This window comes from Pieris rapae, chromosome 4 (genome assembly GCF_905147795.1).
Source record: "Pieris rapae chromosome 4, ilPieRapa1.1, whole genome shotgun sequence".
In the NCBI taxonomy this organism is placed as follows: domain Eukaryota; kingdom Metazoa; phylum Arthropoda; class Insecta; order Lepidoptera; family Pieridae; genus Pieris; species Pieris rapae.
Genome location: NC_059512.1, coordinates 3938915 through 3957463, shown reverse-complemented (window position 1 = coordinate 3957463; position 18549 = coordinate 3938915). Strand labels below are relative to the sequence as shown.

The 18549-nt window shown below is 32.5% G+C and overlaps 2 protein-coding genes across 3 annotated transcripts in view; one reads left to right on the top strand and one right to left on the bottom strand.

Moving 5' to 3' along the window:
* Positions 1 to 18549, top strand: part of LOC111003427 (serine/arginine repetitive matrix protein 1) — an 88816-nt gene that overhangs the window by 67039 nt on the left and 3228 nt on the right. For both annotated transcript variants that reach the window (XM_022273938.2, XM_022273937.2), the window contains 5 exons: positions 12034 to 12186; positions 13062 to 13163; positions 13740 to 13890; positions 14151 to 14237; positions 16416 to 17625. In XM_022273938.2, coding sequence (XP_022129630.2) covers positions 12034 to 12186; positions 13062 to 13163; positions 13740 to 13890; positions 14151 to 14237; positions 16416 to 17625 — 1703 coding nt within the window. The remainder of the gene's footprint in view (positions 1 to 12033; positions 12187 to 13061; positions 13164 to 13739; positions 13891 to 14150; positions 14238 to 16415; positions 17626 to 18549) is intronic.
* On the bottom strand, positions 10778 to 11419 carry LOC111003422 (N-terminal Xaa-Pro-Lys N-methyltransferase 1-A-like). The gene has a single exon (XM_022273929.1). The coding sequence runs from the start codon at positions 11417 to 11419 to the stop codon at positions 10778 to 10780; it is 642 nt and encodes a 213-aa protein (XP_022129621.1).

Sequence of the window (18549 nt, the reverse complement as noted above, 5' to 3'; positions counted from 1 at the left end):
ATGCATTCTGATAATTGGATTCTGATTGTTATGTTACTGACCTATATGTGTATATAATTTTATTTACAAACTATATTTTCATAAGGTTCATGATATGGAAAGTCATATACAGTACATATATTTTTTTATTGATAAAGTTTGCCAACGCTCACAACGGCACATTGGTAAAAACACAAAATACAATTTTTAATGTGACATTCATTTTAGACTTAATTCAAGACTTAGAGGGAAACATGACATTCATTTAGAACACATATCATGAACATAATATTTATTGCGTGTAACAATTAAATTATTTATCGCATCTAAGTTCTAAAGCATCTAAGACACTGTGGGCTGTTCTTAGTGAGACTTTGATCTGACCGCGTTTCTTACGATTCGTTATAGAATGTCGCCATGTATCATCAAATATAATTCCCAAGATGAAAACCATGTAAGCTACGTGAGGTCCGTTTAAAATCGTCACTTGGCCATCAAAGTCGCATTAATAGTCAATCCATTGTCGCAGCCGTGTCGAATAACAGTAGGCGCATCCTGTCAGGAATATATCTATGTATTTTAATCGCGTCTGAAGTATACAAATTTATATTTAAACCCGATTATGCAAGTAAAATATATAAGATTTTCAATTAAATTCTTATAAATTAAAATTCGTTTTATATTTGTATTACGTCAATATAATATTTAAACCTACGCCCTTAGGTTAAAATGAAAGTTGTGTTTCAGAATGACATATTATAAAAAGCGTAAAACACGTCAAATTGGACGCCCAAAATTTTGAGCTAGAAAGTTCATTTTTATTTGAAAATTAATGTAGTTACATATTAATAAAATGTTTAAATCCATTTTCTTATTAATATTTAAGTCATTTTGAGATTTATTAGAGTCTTTGAAACATACACTGTTTCCATGATACATAGCTCCATTCAACAGCCATTTCTAAGGCTAAGCATAAATAAGCGAAATAATCCTTATAACTATTAATGGTCAGAGAAATAAGGGCCTATAAGTAGGCTAATGTTTTTATTCAATATAACATTACTGGTCACGAATCGTAGCTGTAAATTATAATTTAGGCGCGGCATTATAACTTGGTAGCCGCTGTAGGTCAGAATGTTTCATGACTTTATTGCTTTAAGAATTGGACATTGCCAATTTAAATTGAGTCAAAGTCGAGTGGAAAGCGGTTCTGTACGTAAAATATTGTGTTACAATATTTGTCTTGTATATTGGTTTTGATAAGGATTGGTTGGGCTTACGAAATATGCCTTTAATATCTGACCTACTGTCCAAATCCATTACTTTTATGATATAAGGGACCACTGTTCATACTTCGAATTTTAATACATTGTTCTATTTATATAAATTTGTGTAAATAAACTGAGTTTTGGTTTCATTGCTGAAAAGATTTTCGTAGCAGGTTGGAGTTATTAGTGGCTGTCAAAATTTCCAAAGTATAAGTTACCAACAGAGACAGGTACTTTTAATTTTGTTAAAAGATATTTTCTTTAAGTTGAGATCGAGTATACATTGAGTATATCGTTTATTCAGGAATAAAAAAGTCAGTTTCCGGTTAAGTTAAGAATCCAAGGAAGTTATTTATATAATGGAATATTGATTGTTCACTTAATACAAAATGGTATAATTTAATAGGTCACGATTCTGTACAGTAAGGTTGAAATAGCTTTACAAATTAATTGTAACAAGTGGCAGTGTATAGTATGTATAGTACCTACTTTTATTATATTCAAAACATCATAATTAATCTTCAAATAGTGTCTGTGATAATATTAAAAAAAAATTATGTAAACAATTATTATTAAATACTTTTTTGAGAATAGTTGCACATGTCTATACTCTATACCAATAAAAAAAAATCCCTTTCAAAATTCACCAGCAACATTATCAGCACTGTAAAAGTGTCATATTGAAACTGTATGTATTTTATTTAATTACTTACACTAATGTTATTTTATTTTTTGTAAGCTATAGTAAAGCCTTTAAAAATTGCGATTGGATTGTTTTTATAGAACAAATGTTAAATTTAGAGCTGTGTGTTGGTACAAATAAAGAATAACGGACTGAAATACAAACGTCATGAATAACTGTTCAAATGTAGTTGAAATCTAAGCGTAAGTGGTAGCATAACCTCATTCAACGCATATAAGCTAATAAACATTGTGAACGCGATTATATTAAAAGGTCATATCAGAAATCGTATCTTTTTATAACAAGTGCCTCATTAACAACCATTGTCTGGTAGAAATCGTTCAATCAAACATTCATAATACACATTCATTACTTAATGTTTGTGAAGTATTTTGCAATTCCAAGATAGATTATTATATCTATATATAGATATATAATCTATAAAAAAAATATATTTATTCGACCTTTTCTGTTAGAATTTAGACTTGTAAGGCTTCAGTTCTGAAATAAAAAAAAAACTAAAATTTTACAAAATTAGCGTATATTCTTATTAGAAGTAGACTGACTGTCGTATTGGTAACCATGGTTACCATTTCATATGCTTTTTAAATGCGTTTCCGTGGCAACAGGGCTATATTTTTATTACCTTTCGTAATAAGGCCATACTGCCTCGTATTCTATAAAATTACAGGTCAGTCATAGTCTCTTACGTATCTTCGGCTAATGGTAGTCGTGAGTGAAATCAAATCGAATTTAATTCTGTTAAAAAAATTATTATATTCTAAGATATTTTATATTAATATTTTATAGTTTTTTTTATATAATAGTTTTCTTTTCGCCGTATTCTAGAAATAAGCTGCTTTCTTAACTTGCCCTGCAGCTTCCAATGAGGTAATTTCTCCTGCATATTTGGTCGTAGATTCCCGACGATTTTCTTTCCGCGCACTTCAAGTGGGTCAGTAAAGAAATTGATTTCTCTTATATATAGCAAGTTTTACCGGATTGATAGTCTCTCATCCGTCTTATGCATATGACAACTTATTTATGGGTCTATTATCAATTAAATCTTTCCATGCATAGGACTACCATGAGATTTATGAAACTATTATGACGGTTTAATGAAATATATAAATTACGTAGCAATAAAAATAGCACCATAATTAATACATAAAATTGTAATAGAAAAATTCAATAGACTTATAGATTATTATGTGTTTCTTACTTTATTTTCTCCCATTTATTGAAATTGCTCACTCCAAAAGAGGACAATTGGCTGGGTGCAGCATGTTGATGAAATTGTAGAGTTGAGGCCGTAATCTCGAGTTATAAGGTGGATTGAAAGTGGTTTGGAGAGTTAAAACAATGTGTATTGAAGCTGAAATAAATTTATATTTGCAGGCGGATCTTGTACGACAGGTAGGCATTGCCAGACGATCATTTGTTTCAAAGTCATCAAAACCAGATAAATCTTTGAATAAATTTAAAAATTCTAGTGATAAGGACAATTATGATATTGTTTTGAAGTTGTATTATTGTTCCTTAAGTAAATGAAAATCAAAAATGATTGTAAATAATATATAATTTAATAGGGATAATTAGGGTTCAGCAGGCTATTATGAAATCAAACCAAATAATATGTTAACCACTCTTTTCTAATCAAAATACTTAACAATTCAGAATAAATTCATCAATTATAATTTGTTTGAAAACGTACATTTATTTCATCACAACATACGTTTAGCAATTCCTATATTAAACGTGAATAGTCAATGCGAGGTCAATGTATCACTTCACTTGTTTCAAAGCATGATATAATGGCCTGTCAGCATTTCCCATAAATAACAGAACATTGTCGATAAAATGGTGCTGTCACCACGGAGTACAAAGTTGAGGGTTGATAGTAGATCTAAAGACGTTTAGTCTGGCGCAGCGGGAAGCAGAAAACCACAGACAATACACTTCCATATATATACGCCGCGTCTATGATTTCTAACATTTGACACTTCTAAGGCTAATAAATATCATCTATCGAAACATAATTTATAGTTCCATTGGGCACTATGTGATGTAATCAATGAATGCGTCTGTATAATAATGCAACAATAAACATATTTATCACTATTATTAAATTATGTGATTGAATCGCATAGAACGATAAATTGATTGTCGTTAAACCAAGCACTTTGACATCGGTGAAACAAGTCTCTCCAATGACCTTGAACTTGGAAGATTGAGCGAAGGTAATAATAATAATCTTTCTTTATTATAAATTATTATATTATAAATCAATAATTGTCTTTCTTCTATTGAGGGAAATGGTTGTTTATGTGAGACTGATGCATGCTAAAAATAAGAGTACCTGTGTCAGTACAGGTCATCAGCCTTCCATCACTTCAGAGAAACAGAAGGTCTTAAAAAGTAGAGAGAATTTATGCTAAATAAACAATTATTAAATAGGTTGCACAAGAAATTATATATAAGGAAATCACATGGGGGTATGTGTATTAGTGCGAGTGTGTGTGTGTGTGTGTCTGTGTATGTATTTATTATTAATTGTTAATCTAATAAACTTGACATTATTATAGTATAAATTATTACCTATTTGATTATGGTTGGAATTTTTTCTGTATTCTACGGTAGATAGCTATATATCTAGCTAGATAGATAGGTAGCATATTTTTGGGTTTTAAAACTGAAATATTTCTTAGATGTGGCAGGCACCATTCATCAGTATAATAAAACGTTACTATATGACCATTGAAAAGGTAAAAGAGCTTAGCATAAAACTAGCTTATATTTTACTTCAAATATATTTCACTTACTGTTAAACAAATATTTATGTATTTTATAATTTTAGCACTATAAAAAATTGACTATTCTGTTTTGCTCTGAGAAATATTTATTTATTAATAGCTATTTGCAATGAAATAATACCAATTTGTGATACTTGTGTTAGGACTATTAGTTTGCATAGTTGATTTAACTGCCACCCACGTATCCACTTGTAACTAATAAAGGAAATGCAAGGTGAGATGCGGATGCGCAAGATTAATCGTATGTTCGCGCCATTAATATTGTAACGAAAGCGAGAGAATTAATGATCGTACCAAGTATGGGGATTATCTGGTTTTTATAATGTCAATGCTTTTACATACTTCCCCATTAAATAAAATATGGTTTGAAAGTGACGATTTTTATAGAGAGTATTATGACCATAAATTAGTAGTAATTCGTCTACTTAAAGAATACGCCTGAACGGTATGCCATGAATTTAGGTATAAGAACTTTATGTGCATGATGATTTGATATTTAAAAAGAGTAACGAGAGTATTTTACGCCGTCTTTTTCGCACGGAATTTTTCTCTCATCCTTGCCAATGAGTAGGGATGTCTACCGATTCAAATTTAACAACGTGTAATAAGTGATACCTTTATCTTTTATTCCATAATAAACATATTTTTTATGACCAAATAATATAGGTAAGAACTATATATATATAGTTATCCAAACTATTCGTTATATGCTCTCATTACTAATTCTTTATTGTGCGAGTCCGAGTTTTATGTAGCGGAATGTGAAGCCTATCGACTATCGAAATCAACTTGTCGTGGTGCAACAGGTATCCGAAGGTCGGTCGTTGCATGGAGATTGTTCAATTTTCATTGAGCAGCGATAACCCGCTTACCTTTTATGGTATTTTTAATAATAATATTTACAATTATAATGTATTAGCATCGTGTATATATGTATAGGACGTCTAAAGAAAAGATGGACAGATGACATTATAGAACTAGCGGGGAAAAACTGGATGAATGTTGCTCAAGACAAAGAGAAATGGAAAAATATGGAGGAGGCTAAAAAAAGGGGCTATATACAAAAAAGTCCACTATAAATTAAAAACAAATCTAAGTTAAATTTTGTTCATCATCCAGGAATGTAAAGTAACCAATTGTTGTATCCATTAATAAATATTTAATATAAGTTATATATAAATATGTAAATTGTGGTGACTGGTAGAGTAGAGGGCATGAGTTTTCTCTTGACCTATCAAGGTAAGGTTACAGGCCTTATACAGCTGCGGAGGCTGGCTGAAGACAGGCGGGAAAGGAAGAAACTTTGTAACACCAACAAAACAATCAGTTATGAATAACTAAAGAAGAAAATTAAGCAATAAACAATACAATACAAATAAAGAACAAATGAAAACATTTAACTAGTTAAGATCATTCACACACAAGAAATTCCCAGTTGCATTATCGTACAATCTAAAGCTCGGCGATGTCACTAGAAAGCCTGTGACACTGATGCATAGGATAAGCGCAGCGGTGCAAGACATTCATTAATTGAAAATTAGCCCTAGCTATTTATTAGACATGCAATAGGAATGTCTATATACGCCGTCTAATAAGAATTCAGTTAATCTTCCCTCGTAAGTTACCGCTTATCTTAGCGCACGTGTTAGGCTCGTTAATTAAAACAGCTTTTGAATTATTTGGAACATAATTTTTCAATTTTTCGTGCACACTGTTAATCTATAGATATATGTTGTTGTTAATCTATAGATATATGTTTATTTAATAAAGAACATGTTTGATGTTTGTCTTTGTCATAGAAAACAGTATGTAACTTTCCTTTTGCATTCGCAATTTTACTCTAATACACTGTCCTGTGATACCTGTGTCGTTAATATGACATAAAGACAGACTTTAGTTGTCTTCGACTCCATTAACATTATATTTGTATGGTACCAAATGTTACTCAAATTACAAGTAATACATATTGTGGGAAACTGTAGACCTTAAAGGAGTAAATAGATTAATTAGATTGTCCAACGATATCGCAACTTAGATAATATAAATTAAATTTCCGCGAACATGATAATTAACCTTTAGACGATATAATACACCTATCCTTAAAACTGCAATGCTTTTTATATTATTAAGTAATTGTTTTAATGAATGTCACTATAAATTTATTTAACTTATCAGCACTTTCTTTTAATTTTATGCCAGTTTCAAGTAAAAGAGGAAATTTATAACGAGGTTATAATAACTGCCAGTCCTCAATCACGTTTTTATTTGTAAGGAGCTACCATATGACATCTAATGAGCATTATAAGAATGGGCTTGAAAATATATGTAATGAAATGACATTTCGTTAAATTGAATTTGGCGAGCTTAGCGTTTTAATAAGTTGTCTCTGGTAGTTGGCATGACGTTCAGATTATTTTGAGCATTTTATTGAATAGGACCTGGATGACCGAGCATAGCTCGGTATTTTTTTTTAATAAATCGTGTTTTTGGAAATTTTATTTAAGTACGAATTACATACTAATAAAATTATGAAATATGAATATAATTATCGAATAAAGATAATTATATTCATATTAAAGTTTTTATTTGACTGACATCTTTAAACGAGCAATTCTATGTTCAAGTTGATAAAACACAAATAAAATGACATTTTCTAGAAATGATTCCTAGCTAAATCGATTTATCGTCCCCGAAACCCTCTGTATACTAAATTTCATGAAAATCGTTGGAGCCGATTCCGAGATTCCAATTATATATATATATACAAGAATTGCACGTTTAAAGATATAAGATATAAAAAACCTTGTAAAGATATAAAATAAAATAATATTATAATATATTAATAATTAAAGAGGCGATATAAGTGAACTTTAAATGTCGTTTCTTTGTATTTTCAGGTGAGATTTAAGAATAATTCATAGTTAAACAATAATTGTTATAAAATATTAAAGTAAAGGCGTAATAAATAAAACAAAAACAATGTATATTCAGAGAAACAATGTGTGGTTTATTTTTTTTAAATCCTCAAATTATCTGTAAATAATATATGTATATTTAACAAAATTCACATGGATCGATTACAAATATAGTAACCCTTAATAGTTTTACTAAACTGATGAGGCGATCTTTAGGTTGGGTCTGCGTAGGCTTGATAAATACCTAACATTAATATTCTCTTAACAATGAGACTGAATCGCAGGCATTTGTTAAAATAATTTTGCAATATTCTATGATGTTAGATCTTAGTGGGTTCATAACCCTGATGGCTGATTAGGCTGGTTTCAAAATGATATCATTATAATGATATGTGGGTGCTAAAATACACTTTGCATAATTTAAAATCTATTAATGAGTTGAGTTTTGCGGACGAGGTACCGTTGTCGCATCAAGGCGATTAGGGTATGATGCAGATGCAGGACCTCATCCTGAGGTCATAGGTTTGATCCCCTTCTGTGCACCAACGGACTTTCTCCGCAATTAACTTTTATTAAATTAATTAATGTGTATATATTTTCTAGTTCTTTTACCTTATTTTATCACTAATATACGGAGTTTTGTATAATTTATCACCATTTTATGAGTTTCTCACGATTATCAGCATGTTTTGTTATTTAATTGTAAGATAAAAGAATCTAAGGAATCTAATTAATATTCGCTTTAACGATAAAGGAAAACATCGAAAGAATCGGCCTAAAAATCGACGGCGTGTAGAAAGTTCAGTAGGCTTATCACCTACTTGCATATTGGATTGACGAATAAACATCTCAGAACAGACCTAATAATAGTGTAGCGCCACTGGTTTTAATAAATAATAATCGTTAAGTAATCGTCAAAAAAAAAAAAAGTCTTACCAGTTCATTAAGTCTCAATACCACTTAGGAAATATATATGCAGATAGATAATGAAAGAGTCGGCTGACATTTTATTCAAATCATTGGTAACATTTAAGTGGATTCCCGTGTCTTTTTGCTAAGCTGTTTGCATGTTTTACAGAACTGAGAAATTTCTTTAAGTTAAATTAGTGGCTGAATGTAATAGTGATTAACGTGTTATACATATTTAAATAAAAATTAATATACATAAATTTTAATTACTTACATAATTAGACGTTTGAATAAGCAATTGAATTTTCAGGAATTGAGGTAGACTGTTCGACTGTGTCCTGTCGTTGTATTTTAAAGGAATTTGACAAAATCTAAATCTGAACACTATTAGGGTATTGGTGTTCTAACATTATCTTATAGAGTTATCGAACGATCCAGTCATTTTTAACAGAATCAAATGCTCCAATTGAAACGTGCCGCCTCTCTTTATTATTCTCTTTGTATTTCATTAACGGCCACATTCTTTGGAATTGAAATATCCGCCGTTCGACAAACAACCGGTTCGTTGGCGAATTACTTTTACTTCTGAAATGTCGTGCATTTGAATAATAAAATTTGTGACCAGAATCATGATTATTTATATTAAAGTAGCTGACCCGACACATACATAATAAACGTTATTTGCAATACATAAGTCTGCCAATTACTCACAACAATTTCAAACAACTGAGAGTTCTGTTAAATTATTTTCAAATGTTTCGTTCAACTTCCTTATTTTTCTCTTTAATAAGAACCTTATTCTGACAATAATTAACACAAAAAAGGATTATAAAAAAAATTAGGCATACAAATTAGTTTAGTTAACGAACCCTAATGTGTTCCATGGCAATCTTGCGATCGTGCCAGAATGTTTCTATAACATATCTTTAGATGCCACCGCTTATGGATAACCGTGAATTGGGAGAGATATTACATTATACATTTTATTTACTTACAATCTAACAACCAATATCCACAATCAATGTAAAGTAATATAATAATAATATTTATTGTTTTAAACCCCTTTGACGAATTTAAAGTATATTTTGAAAGCTTTGAAACATGGTTATAGCGTTTCTACGTGTACAAAAGCGAATATATAATTAGAATTTACGAGCATGTTTCTTAGTTCTGTTATGTCTAGAAATTCTTGTGGTTTTAGTACGTAACATTGTGACAAAGGAAACTCAAGACTGTATTTGAATACGTCCGGAAGTTGTTTTGGTAATGTATATGGTATAAATGTATATAAGAACTTATATATACTTTAAGTCGCAATCGAGTCGACACTTTTTGTTTTGGAAGTAATCCAAGAATATGACCTCGTTTACCGAAAGTTAATTGAAGGGCTGTTTACTTCTGTTTGTTAATAAAAAGTTTCTTAAACACCTATTTATTAAAGTGTATAAATAAAATAAACCGGATAAATTAAAGACATCCATTCCGTTAAATATACTAATTCTCCAAAAGATTCAAGAGTTCAGTAACAGTATCGTAAACCCTTTTTTCAAACAAAACTTTGAATTGGTTAAATAACATTGTTTTTTTTATAGAACAAACGGGCAGGAGGCTCACCTGATGTTAAGTGATGTCGCCGCCTATCACTCTCAATGCCAGTTTTCATTTTCCTTTTTAATTTTTTCTTTGTCTTTAAAAGAATTTACCAAATAAGTTTTACGCTCTGAAACGGCATTGAATTAAATCCTCAAATTGACTTTCGTAACCGCAGTGAATCCACTCAACTATGGCACGTCTCCAAGTTCGTGATGAAGTCAGCACACGATTCGACACTACATAGATAAGCCTTTTTCATTATGATTATGAATTCGCAGACCGTTACTTTGCGAATACGTGGTATTCTCTTATCATGGTTATGAATGGTTCATAGTAGGTGTAAACAATTTCTTTGCCGCAAACTGGATTACCTTTATTTATTTTTTGGGTAAAAATGCCATAATTAGTTAAAATACAGATTATTGTATTATTGGCAATTTAAGCAGGATGCAATCTAATGTAATTAATATATGATATGTGAAAATTTAAATATAAAAGGTATTTGTAGTTCTCGATAAGTTTAATACGAGCATTGTACCAAAGTATTAATTATAGATTTTGGTTTCCCTAAATATTTTTGATACAATAGATTTCTTTTTTTATCGAGTTTTATTACTGTTAGAGTTTTGATTTCAATGCAAACATGTATACTGGATAGATATCATTAGGGAAACCAGTTTGCATTTTCATTTTTATCACCTTCAAGTTGGCTTCATAAAAAATTTTGAGCATCAAATTACTTGGGCGTGTTACAGACGAATCAACATCATCATACTCCAACTCTTTATTTGATACATTTTCTTTGACCACTATAATTCCATTTTTGTTAAGTGCATCTCTACATCTCTCTAAAAAGTTTATCAAATCATAATCATCCAGATGTCCAAGGACCCACTGGCACCAGATGACGTCATACTTTTCTTGCGGTTTAAAGAGTTGTAATCCAGTCTGATACAATGTTCCCAATTTGCAATTATCCCCGATAAATTGTTTGGCCGTGCTAATAAACTTTTCATCTTGCTCTACCAAATCCACCTTTTCAAAATATGGCAGTAAAAGGTTTTTGCTAACTCTACCGATTCCGGCTCCACAATCTAATGCTCGGTTGCGTGCAGGAGGTTTGTTTATAGATAATACTTCATTGAGAAATTCCTTAGAACCTTCAATATCAATGTCCGTTATATATCCAAAACCTCCGAGTACTCCGTCCACAGTGGGGGGAACATTTTCCCAGTATTTTGCAGCTTTTTGGTAGAACATGACTAAAGTTTTAATAGTTTGGTATTTTAAAATGTTTTACTGTCAGTGTCAAATCGTAGACTATAAACCAAATACAATTTATTTCGCTGTGCGCTATACTACATAGGTAAAATAAGAAACCTAATGATACAGACATGGTATCGATGTTTCATAAATATTTAAAATTGTCAAATGATTAAGAATATGAAAAAATTTAACAATTAAACTTATATACATTATATACATGTATTTGCAATGAAATGCCTTTAAAAGTGATGAACATAACTTCCCCGTGTTTTTCTAACATCATATTTTGTAGATGTAAGACAAATAGTAGATACACGGGGAATTGGAAAATTAATTTCGAATTGCAAATTATTATGAATTATAATAATTTGAAATTTAATAAAATTTTCATAGGTGAATGAATTAACATAGGTCAATGAATTAACACATCCTAAACTATATTTTTTTCAATTTTATTATAAAATTTGATAATAAATACTCTTCGAATCTTTCTGTCACATTCTCTTTTTTTTCAATTTCGTCACAGATTAAAATAGACAGGTGATACTATTTATGAATAAGAGGGTCATTTAAACTTGTGATTTAAAATTACTTTTCTTTTGTTTCAGGCTCTTATAGCAGCAGTAAATGAAACGGAGGAAGAAGACATCCGCGATGCTTTGAAAAATCAGACAGAACATCAGCTAGCCCTCGTACCACGAGGTCCTACGCTTGTTAGAGATACTGTCGCCTACAACACTACCATCACCACTGATGACACGGTAAGTGTATTAATAGTTAAAAACTGTTTATTAAAAATGTAAACTAACTTACTTGATCCGCGAGTATACAAGTAAATAAATGTACGACATTTAAAATGACACACTTACAAAAGTAAGAAAAAAGCTAAACTAATGCTAATATAGCAAATGAGTCTAAAGCTTTTAAAAAATCAATCGTCAGTTCATTGGTATTAGTTTTAGAATAATAATTCCAAAATAATTTAGCGCTATAAAGATACCAAAATCCAATTAAAGAAATTCTTCGATCCCAGTAATAAAAGAGGTGTTATATGACCCGCTGATCTAGTACATGTCTATTGACCTAACGGTTTTCTTCACATCATGATTGTGTTAAATTTCATTTCTAACATATTCCAAGAACTGGTTGGATTTCCGCGACTCAATGAACTTTCATTGTTTTCACGAAAGTTGATTCTATAGCGGGACAGAATTAGTTTCATATTGCTCATTAGAAGACTGTTGGGTACGTCATATTAAAAAAATATATAATTTTTAGAATTTAATTGTATTGAGAGGTTTGGTAACACTTTAAGAAGCTGAGTTCCAAGCACGTTTATATAAATTTGTATATTACTCACGCAGTAATCTCTGGACATTGGATATTCTGGTCTCCGGAGACTATTTAGTACTGGTTGAGTCTGATAATTTTCAATTTTATTATTGTAATTTAACAATTTTATAATGTGTCTTGGTTTTCAAGAAGAATGATTTAACTTTAATAACAGTCGTTTTCAAGCAGACACTGCTTTATATAGTTTTTTAACCACACATACCCACACGTGACCGTAAAATTCGAATAATGCTCCTGGACATGCATTCGAAATTAATAATTATGAACTATTTTTATTTTTTAGGAGGAGTTGCGAGCTCTTCGTCCAGATGGCACGATACTGACTGAACGGCGACACACTAAAGAACAGGAGCGCATCTGTGACGAGGAAATTGACAAGGACGAGGTGACTTTTCTTAGCAGATTGAAAAACCTGCTTAAAATTTTTGGTTTTCTCTAGTTTGATGTAGTGTTGGCGTAAAGGTTTTAACGTTTGACTCTGATCCTTGGGATCGTAGATTCGATTCCTACTGTGCTCCCGAATCGTGCGGTGAAGGAAAAACATGGAACTAGCTTGCAACCCAAAAGCCGACAGTATGTGTCAGACACAAAACGTTGGTCACCTACTTGCCTATTAGAAATGATCACGGAAAAGATACAGAAATCTGACTCCCAGATCTAAAAGGCTATAACGATCTAATACATTACAAAACTATATTTAGAAAACAATGCGTAAAGTACTCGTACTATTTGTTTTGATGATATAATCTATAGAAATTTTAATAATAACATCTTATTATAGACACATTCAGTTCTGGTAGTGATCGCTTTGTGTGCCGCACTAGAGTAACCCATAAAAAGAAATATTTCCTGGGTACTGCATAATTATTCTTATTACTTGAAATTGATGTTCGAGGTGTGTCTCCTGTATTCCTGGAAGTGCACGTTTAAGTACATTCTGAATAACTATATTTACTTTTAGGTTTGCTCGGTGAAAAGCGACGAAAGCTTAATAAAAGAATCCAGTGGGAAGGAAAGACGCAAGTGTGTGGAAGCTGAAAGGTCAACTGACCTGATGGCGGGTGGGCTACGCGTCGCCACACAGTTGCAGTCCCGAACCAGGACCGAAGAAGGTATGTATTGATGTGAAACATCTATAGCCGCACGTAAAACCGATTTCTGGCGTGGCGACGCATGCCGTGGCGACGCGTCACCACGCTATATGATATACAACAGTCTAAATGCAGTAGTAAATTTAACATTAAAAATATTTAATGAAACTGCCAGGCGTGCCGTGACGGCTCACATTTTTTATATTATCTGGGGAATATTTGCCTACAAAATTTGACTTTAAAGTAAGTACCTATATCTTATAACCATTATTTTGTTTTAGTTGAAAGAGAAGGACAACCAAACATGGATGACGAGTGGGACAGCCTATCAGTTAGAATGCGACGGCAGCGCCGTCTACGACTTACCGGTAAAAACTTGAATTTTTACGTCATTGCTGACACAATATATTTACGCAGTTCCTAGATAAAGCCATAGATGGCGCTGATCAACATTATGTAAAGTTAAGGATATTAATAGGCGTCACTTTTACTAAAATGAAAACATGTATTATTAAATAAAGGGAAACAGATTTTAAGAAAAACTTTTGAATTCGTTGATTTATAGAATTGAAATTTGTGTTTAAACAGTGAATAATGTTATGCAGCTGTTTTATTCTGTCAGTAAATAAAGCGTAACTAATGAAATAATAATTATATTCAGATATCTGTACAATTTAACTACATTTAGTGTTTTTATAAATAAATATTCAGTCCGATATATTTTAAGCTAAATAACTGATTTACGGCTATGTGAATCAAAATGAGTCAATTTTGTCGAATCCATTCATGTAGTAATGAAGTCTATCCCTACACCTACTAATTGGTGTTTTTAAAAAATAAATACGAATTAATCTACTTTAATAGTTAATGCTTTTACTACATAATGAATATAAAAAAGAAAATTCAATCGCTTTTATCCAATGTGTTTGTTACTTATAATAATACTAGCTGACCCGGCGAACTTTGTATCGCCACAGTTAATAAATTTTGTATTACGTATTAGCTGTTGAGGTTTTCAAAATTTAAGAATATATTAATTAGGTTATGGCTTTTATGGAGCTTATTAAAATTTATTTATGCCGTGTATATTTCGGAGTGTTTAATGATAATTATGATAAACCTTGAGACATTATTGCTTTTAAAGGAATGATTTAAATATCACTTGAGTATTTCCGAGATTTTAAGTAATGTGATTGATATATCTGGTACAAAATGTCTTCATAAACGTCAAAAACACAAGATATACAAGGACAAGAATTAATAAAAATTTGTTTAGTATAAGAATCTTTATATTTGAAAGAACAATTAATAAGCTACCTTATAGCTACATTATATATAATACGGTTGTTCTATGTACTCAGTGTAATAAGATATAATTTCATTTACAAGGTTTTATTTACACTTTTGTCTCTTCTTATCAATAATCTGAAAAATATTTAAGAACAATTAAATACGTTCGGTTTTAATTGTACGGTAAACGTAGGCAAAATGATGTTATGGGTCCATCTGTTGTCCATTTATGGACGGCAACTGCCTACGCGTTTACTGAGGTCAGTTTCAACTTTTGATGTACCTCAGTGAAACACGGATTGCAGTCCGCAGGCCTCCACAAAGTAGCTGCACTTTAGCAAGTACGTTATTTATACATATACTTATCTTTGTGAATTCAAAATAATAATATATATTTTTATAAATAACGATGTGAGGACCCAAACTTAGGCTGATTTTTTTACAATTTTGTTGAAATATATATATTTTTTTTATTTCTACCACGTGATTAAATTTGGTTATTTAACTAATGTTGATGATATGGACTTTCTAAAATAAAGTTTTTACGTTTAATATACTAACCTAAGGACAAAAATTTAAATTTAGAATCCCCATATCGCGTCTGTCATTTTTGTATCTTTAAATATCTCCTTGATACGCAATAAGCGTCCTCGACTGTTTACTAGGTCTTTAAAAAGTACACATATGTAATACATGAATAGATAGTCTACAAGACAATCTCCTATATTTAGTTAGATACGTTACATATCTTCTGGTAGTAGACCGATACGATTCGTAACAATTGCACAATGTGCTACTTGTATTTTTATTCATCGTTGCAAAAGACAGGATGCCAAAAGTTCATGGAGAGAAATTAAGATATTATAAATGTCAACAAATCAAGCGTTTCAAGTTACGAGCAATCGTTCATTACGATTAATATGATCATAAATAACTAAACTAAAAGGTTTTATAACAACTTGTTATACGAGCTACTCGTAGTAGCGAGCAATTACATAATTAATCGTACCATAAACCTTGTCGACCTAGAAATTAATATTCAGTCAATAATTACGACGGTGTCTCATAGCGCTTCAGAAAAATGCCTCGGTTGTTTGCATCTTGCATTGACCTTCAACGGTTAGCCAAACTTATTGACTGTACGATTACGCCATAACATGTGCGAAGATGTAAGGTGCGGCTGCCTACCACTCAGCGGAAGGTGCCCGCGCGCGCGCACGTATATCTCGTTACCTAATACATTATCTGTTTTACAGATCAAGAAAAGGACTACGCAAAACGTCCAATTAACTTTGACATAGAGGAAGAAACCCGCAAAAAAGAAACTTCTAAATGGTTAGAAAGCCATTTTGGTAGCGAGTCGCGTTCATCTCATGACTCCATCGCTGAGGAAATCGGACGGCGGCCTGAAACTGGTTACTATGTAAAGAAGTCTGAAGACGAAGGCTATTACGGGAAGACATCTACTGTGCCGCCACCTCCACCAGTGTTTCCCGAACGAGTTCTTCGAAAGACTAAGTCATCAACACCTTCAGAGGAACGCCCACAAGGGAATAGGACAGGTGGGTATTTTAAAGGAGTTGCAGATTGGTCACAACGCCGTGCCACAAAGCCCAGAATGCCTGAACCTCGCAGCTCATCTCCCTCGCCACCAGCGGTACGTTCGCCATATGACAGTAATGATAGATTAAACGGTTCTTCGCCGAGACATGTGTACGGAAAGCGCGATTCGCCTCAGGGAAGGTCATCGCCGATCGGTCGCCGCCACCCGCCCTCGCGCGACGACTCTGCCTACGTCTCTTCTTCAACCATGCACAGTCCTCCACGTGGTTCACCTTTCCATCCACTTGAAACAGATCGGTCGTTCCGTGAACCTTCCATTGAAGATGATTATCGGCCACCAGTAGTTCCTGAAAGGAAACGTAATTTAAAGCAGCGGTCCGAGGATCATCGTTACGATAGCGGATACAGGAGTTCATCACGCAATGGTAATTCAGGACGTTCACGAGACAGTCATGAGGACAGTGCAGTAGAACCTCCTCCAGATTATTCGCCCCCGAGGGAGCGTCGAGGTAGTGCTGACAGAGATAGAACGCCACCACGGCGCCGAGACGAAAGAAAGCTGAATCAGAAAACTCGGTTTGCGGACAATGGACGACGGCCCTCACCAGTTCGAAGATCAGTGGGATCAGCGATTGGGAATTCGATAAGGAAATTAGTGGGGAAGATTCGGTCAGCGTCAGCGGAACGAAAAGCAAAGTGGCGCAACTCTAGATCTCCGTCGCCGGAGCATGCGTCGCGGACGTATAAACAGTACGGGGGGGAGCTGGCGCCCCCTGCCGCTCCCCCGCACCGGTACTACCTAGGAGAGGACCCTTTTGCGCCCAGCATCTATGGCCGTGAGCACAAGTATGACGGCAGTCCTAGACGCGCCACAGCTGTTGATGCCCGTGACCATCGCGAAAGGTAAGATCTAGTACTAACATATCATTAAATACTTTTAATAGAAGTTTCTAGCAATAAAGTACTGAACATTGAAATAGGACGACAAATGCGCAAATAATCCAAGTGTCTATACTTGGATTATTTGCGCACTATCAATCAATTTTCAGAACATTAGAATTTTTATGGTGCTACCTATTATAGTTCTTAATAGAGCGTTAAATTATAATATGCCCACCTGTATTTTACGCTAGCCTTAAATAGAATCTTGTCCCTGTACCACCCACATTAAAAATATCGACATAAAATTTAATTAATGAGCGTTGTATTCACAATATCACATTACGAACAAAAAACACCCAATATTAAGACTTAAATGAAAAGTGTATTAAAATGCACAGAATTTTAAAAGTTAATATTTTTCATTGTTATAGAAAAAGGCAAGGATTTTCTATAACAATGAAAAATATTAACTAAAAAATATTCTGAGGATTTTTATTAGACTTCTCATCATCATCCATTACTTTAGATCCATCTTTGGACGTTGGCCTCCACCATTTTTCTCCAACTCAATCGGCATTGCGCGTTTTGCGTCCAATTTAAAACAAACATATAATACAAATTAAATGTGATATTTAATATTACTCATATATTAATACAGCCTTCCAATTTTCTTCAGAACCATATTCCCTTTGTGTTGTCTTTTAAAATTATCTAAGCAATAAAATAAAACGCATTTTATTGAGTGCATAATTTATGATCGATTGTAAATGATATTAAAACAATGCAACTACCTAAAGCTCAGTCAACGTTATAATTACGACTATATTTTCCTTGTGGTTTTCCAACATACCGACGGTGTCTTTTTACAACATACTATATAATTTAATCTTAAATATCCAACAATAGACGAACTATATTAAATTCCGATACATGCTTTGCAATAAA

Excerpts from the sequence above, each read along its gene's own strand:
- LOC111003422 (XM_022273929.1), bottom strand. The coding sequence starts at position 11,419 with ATGTTCTACCAAAAAGCTGCAAAATACTGGGAAAATGTTCCCCCCACT.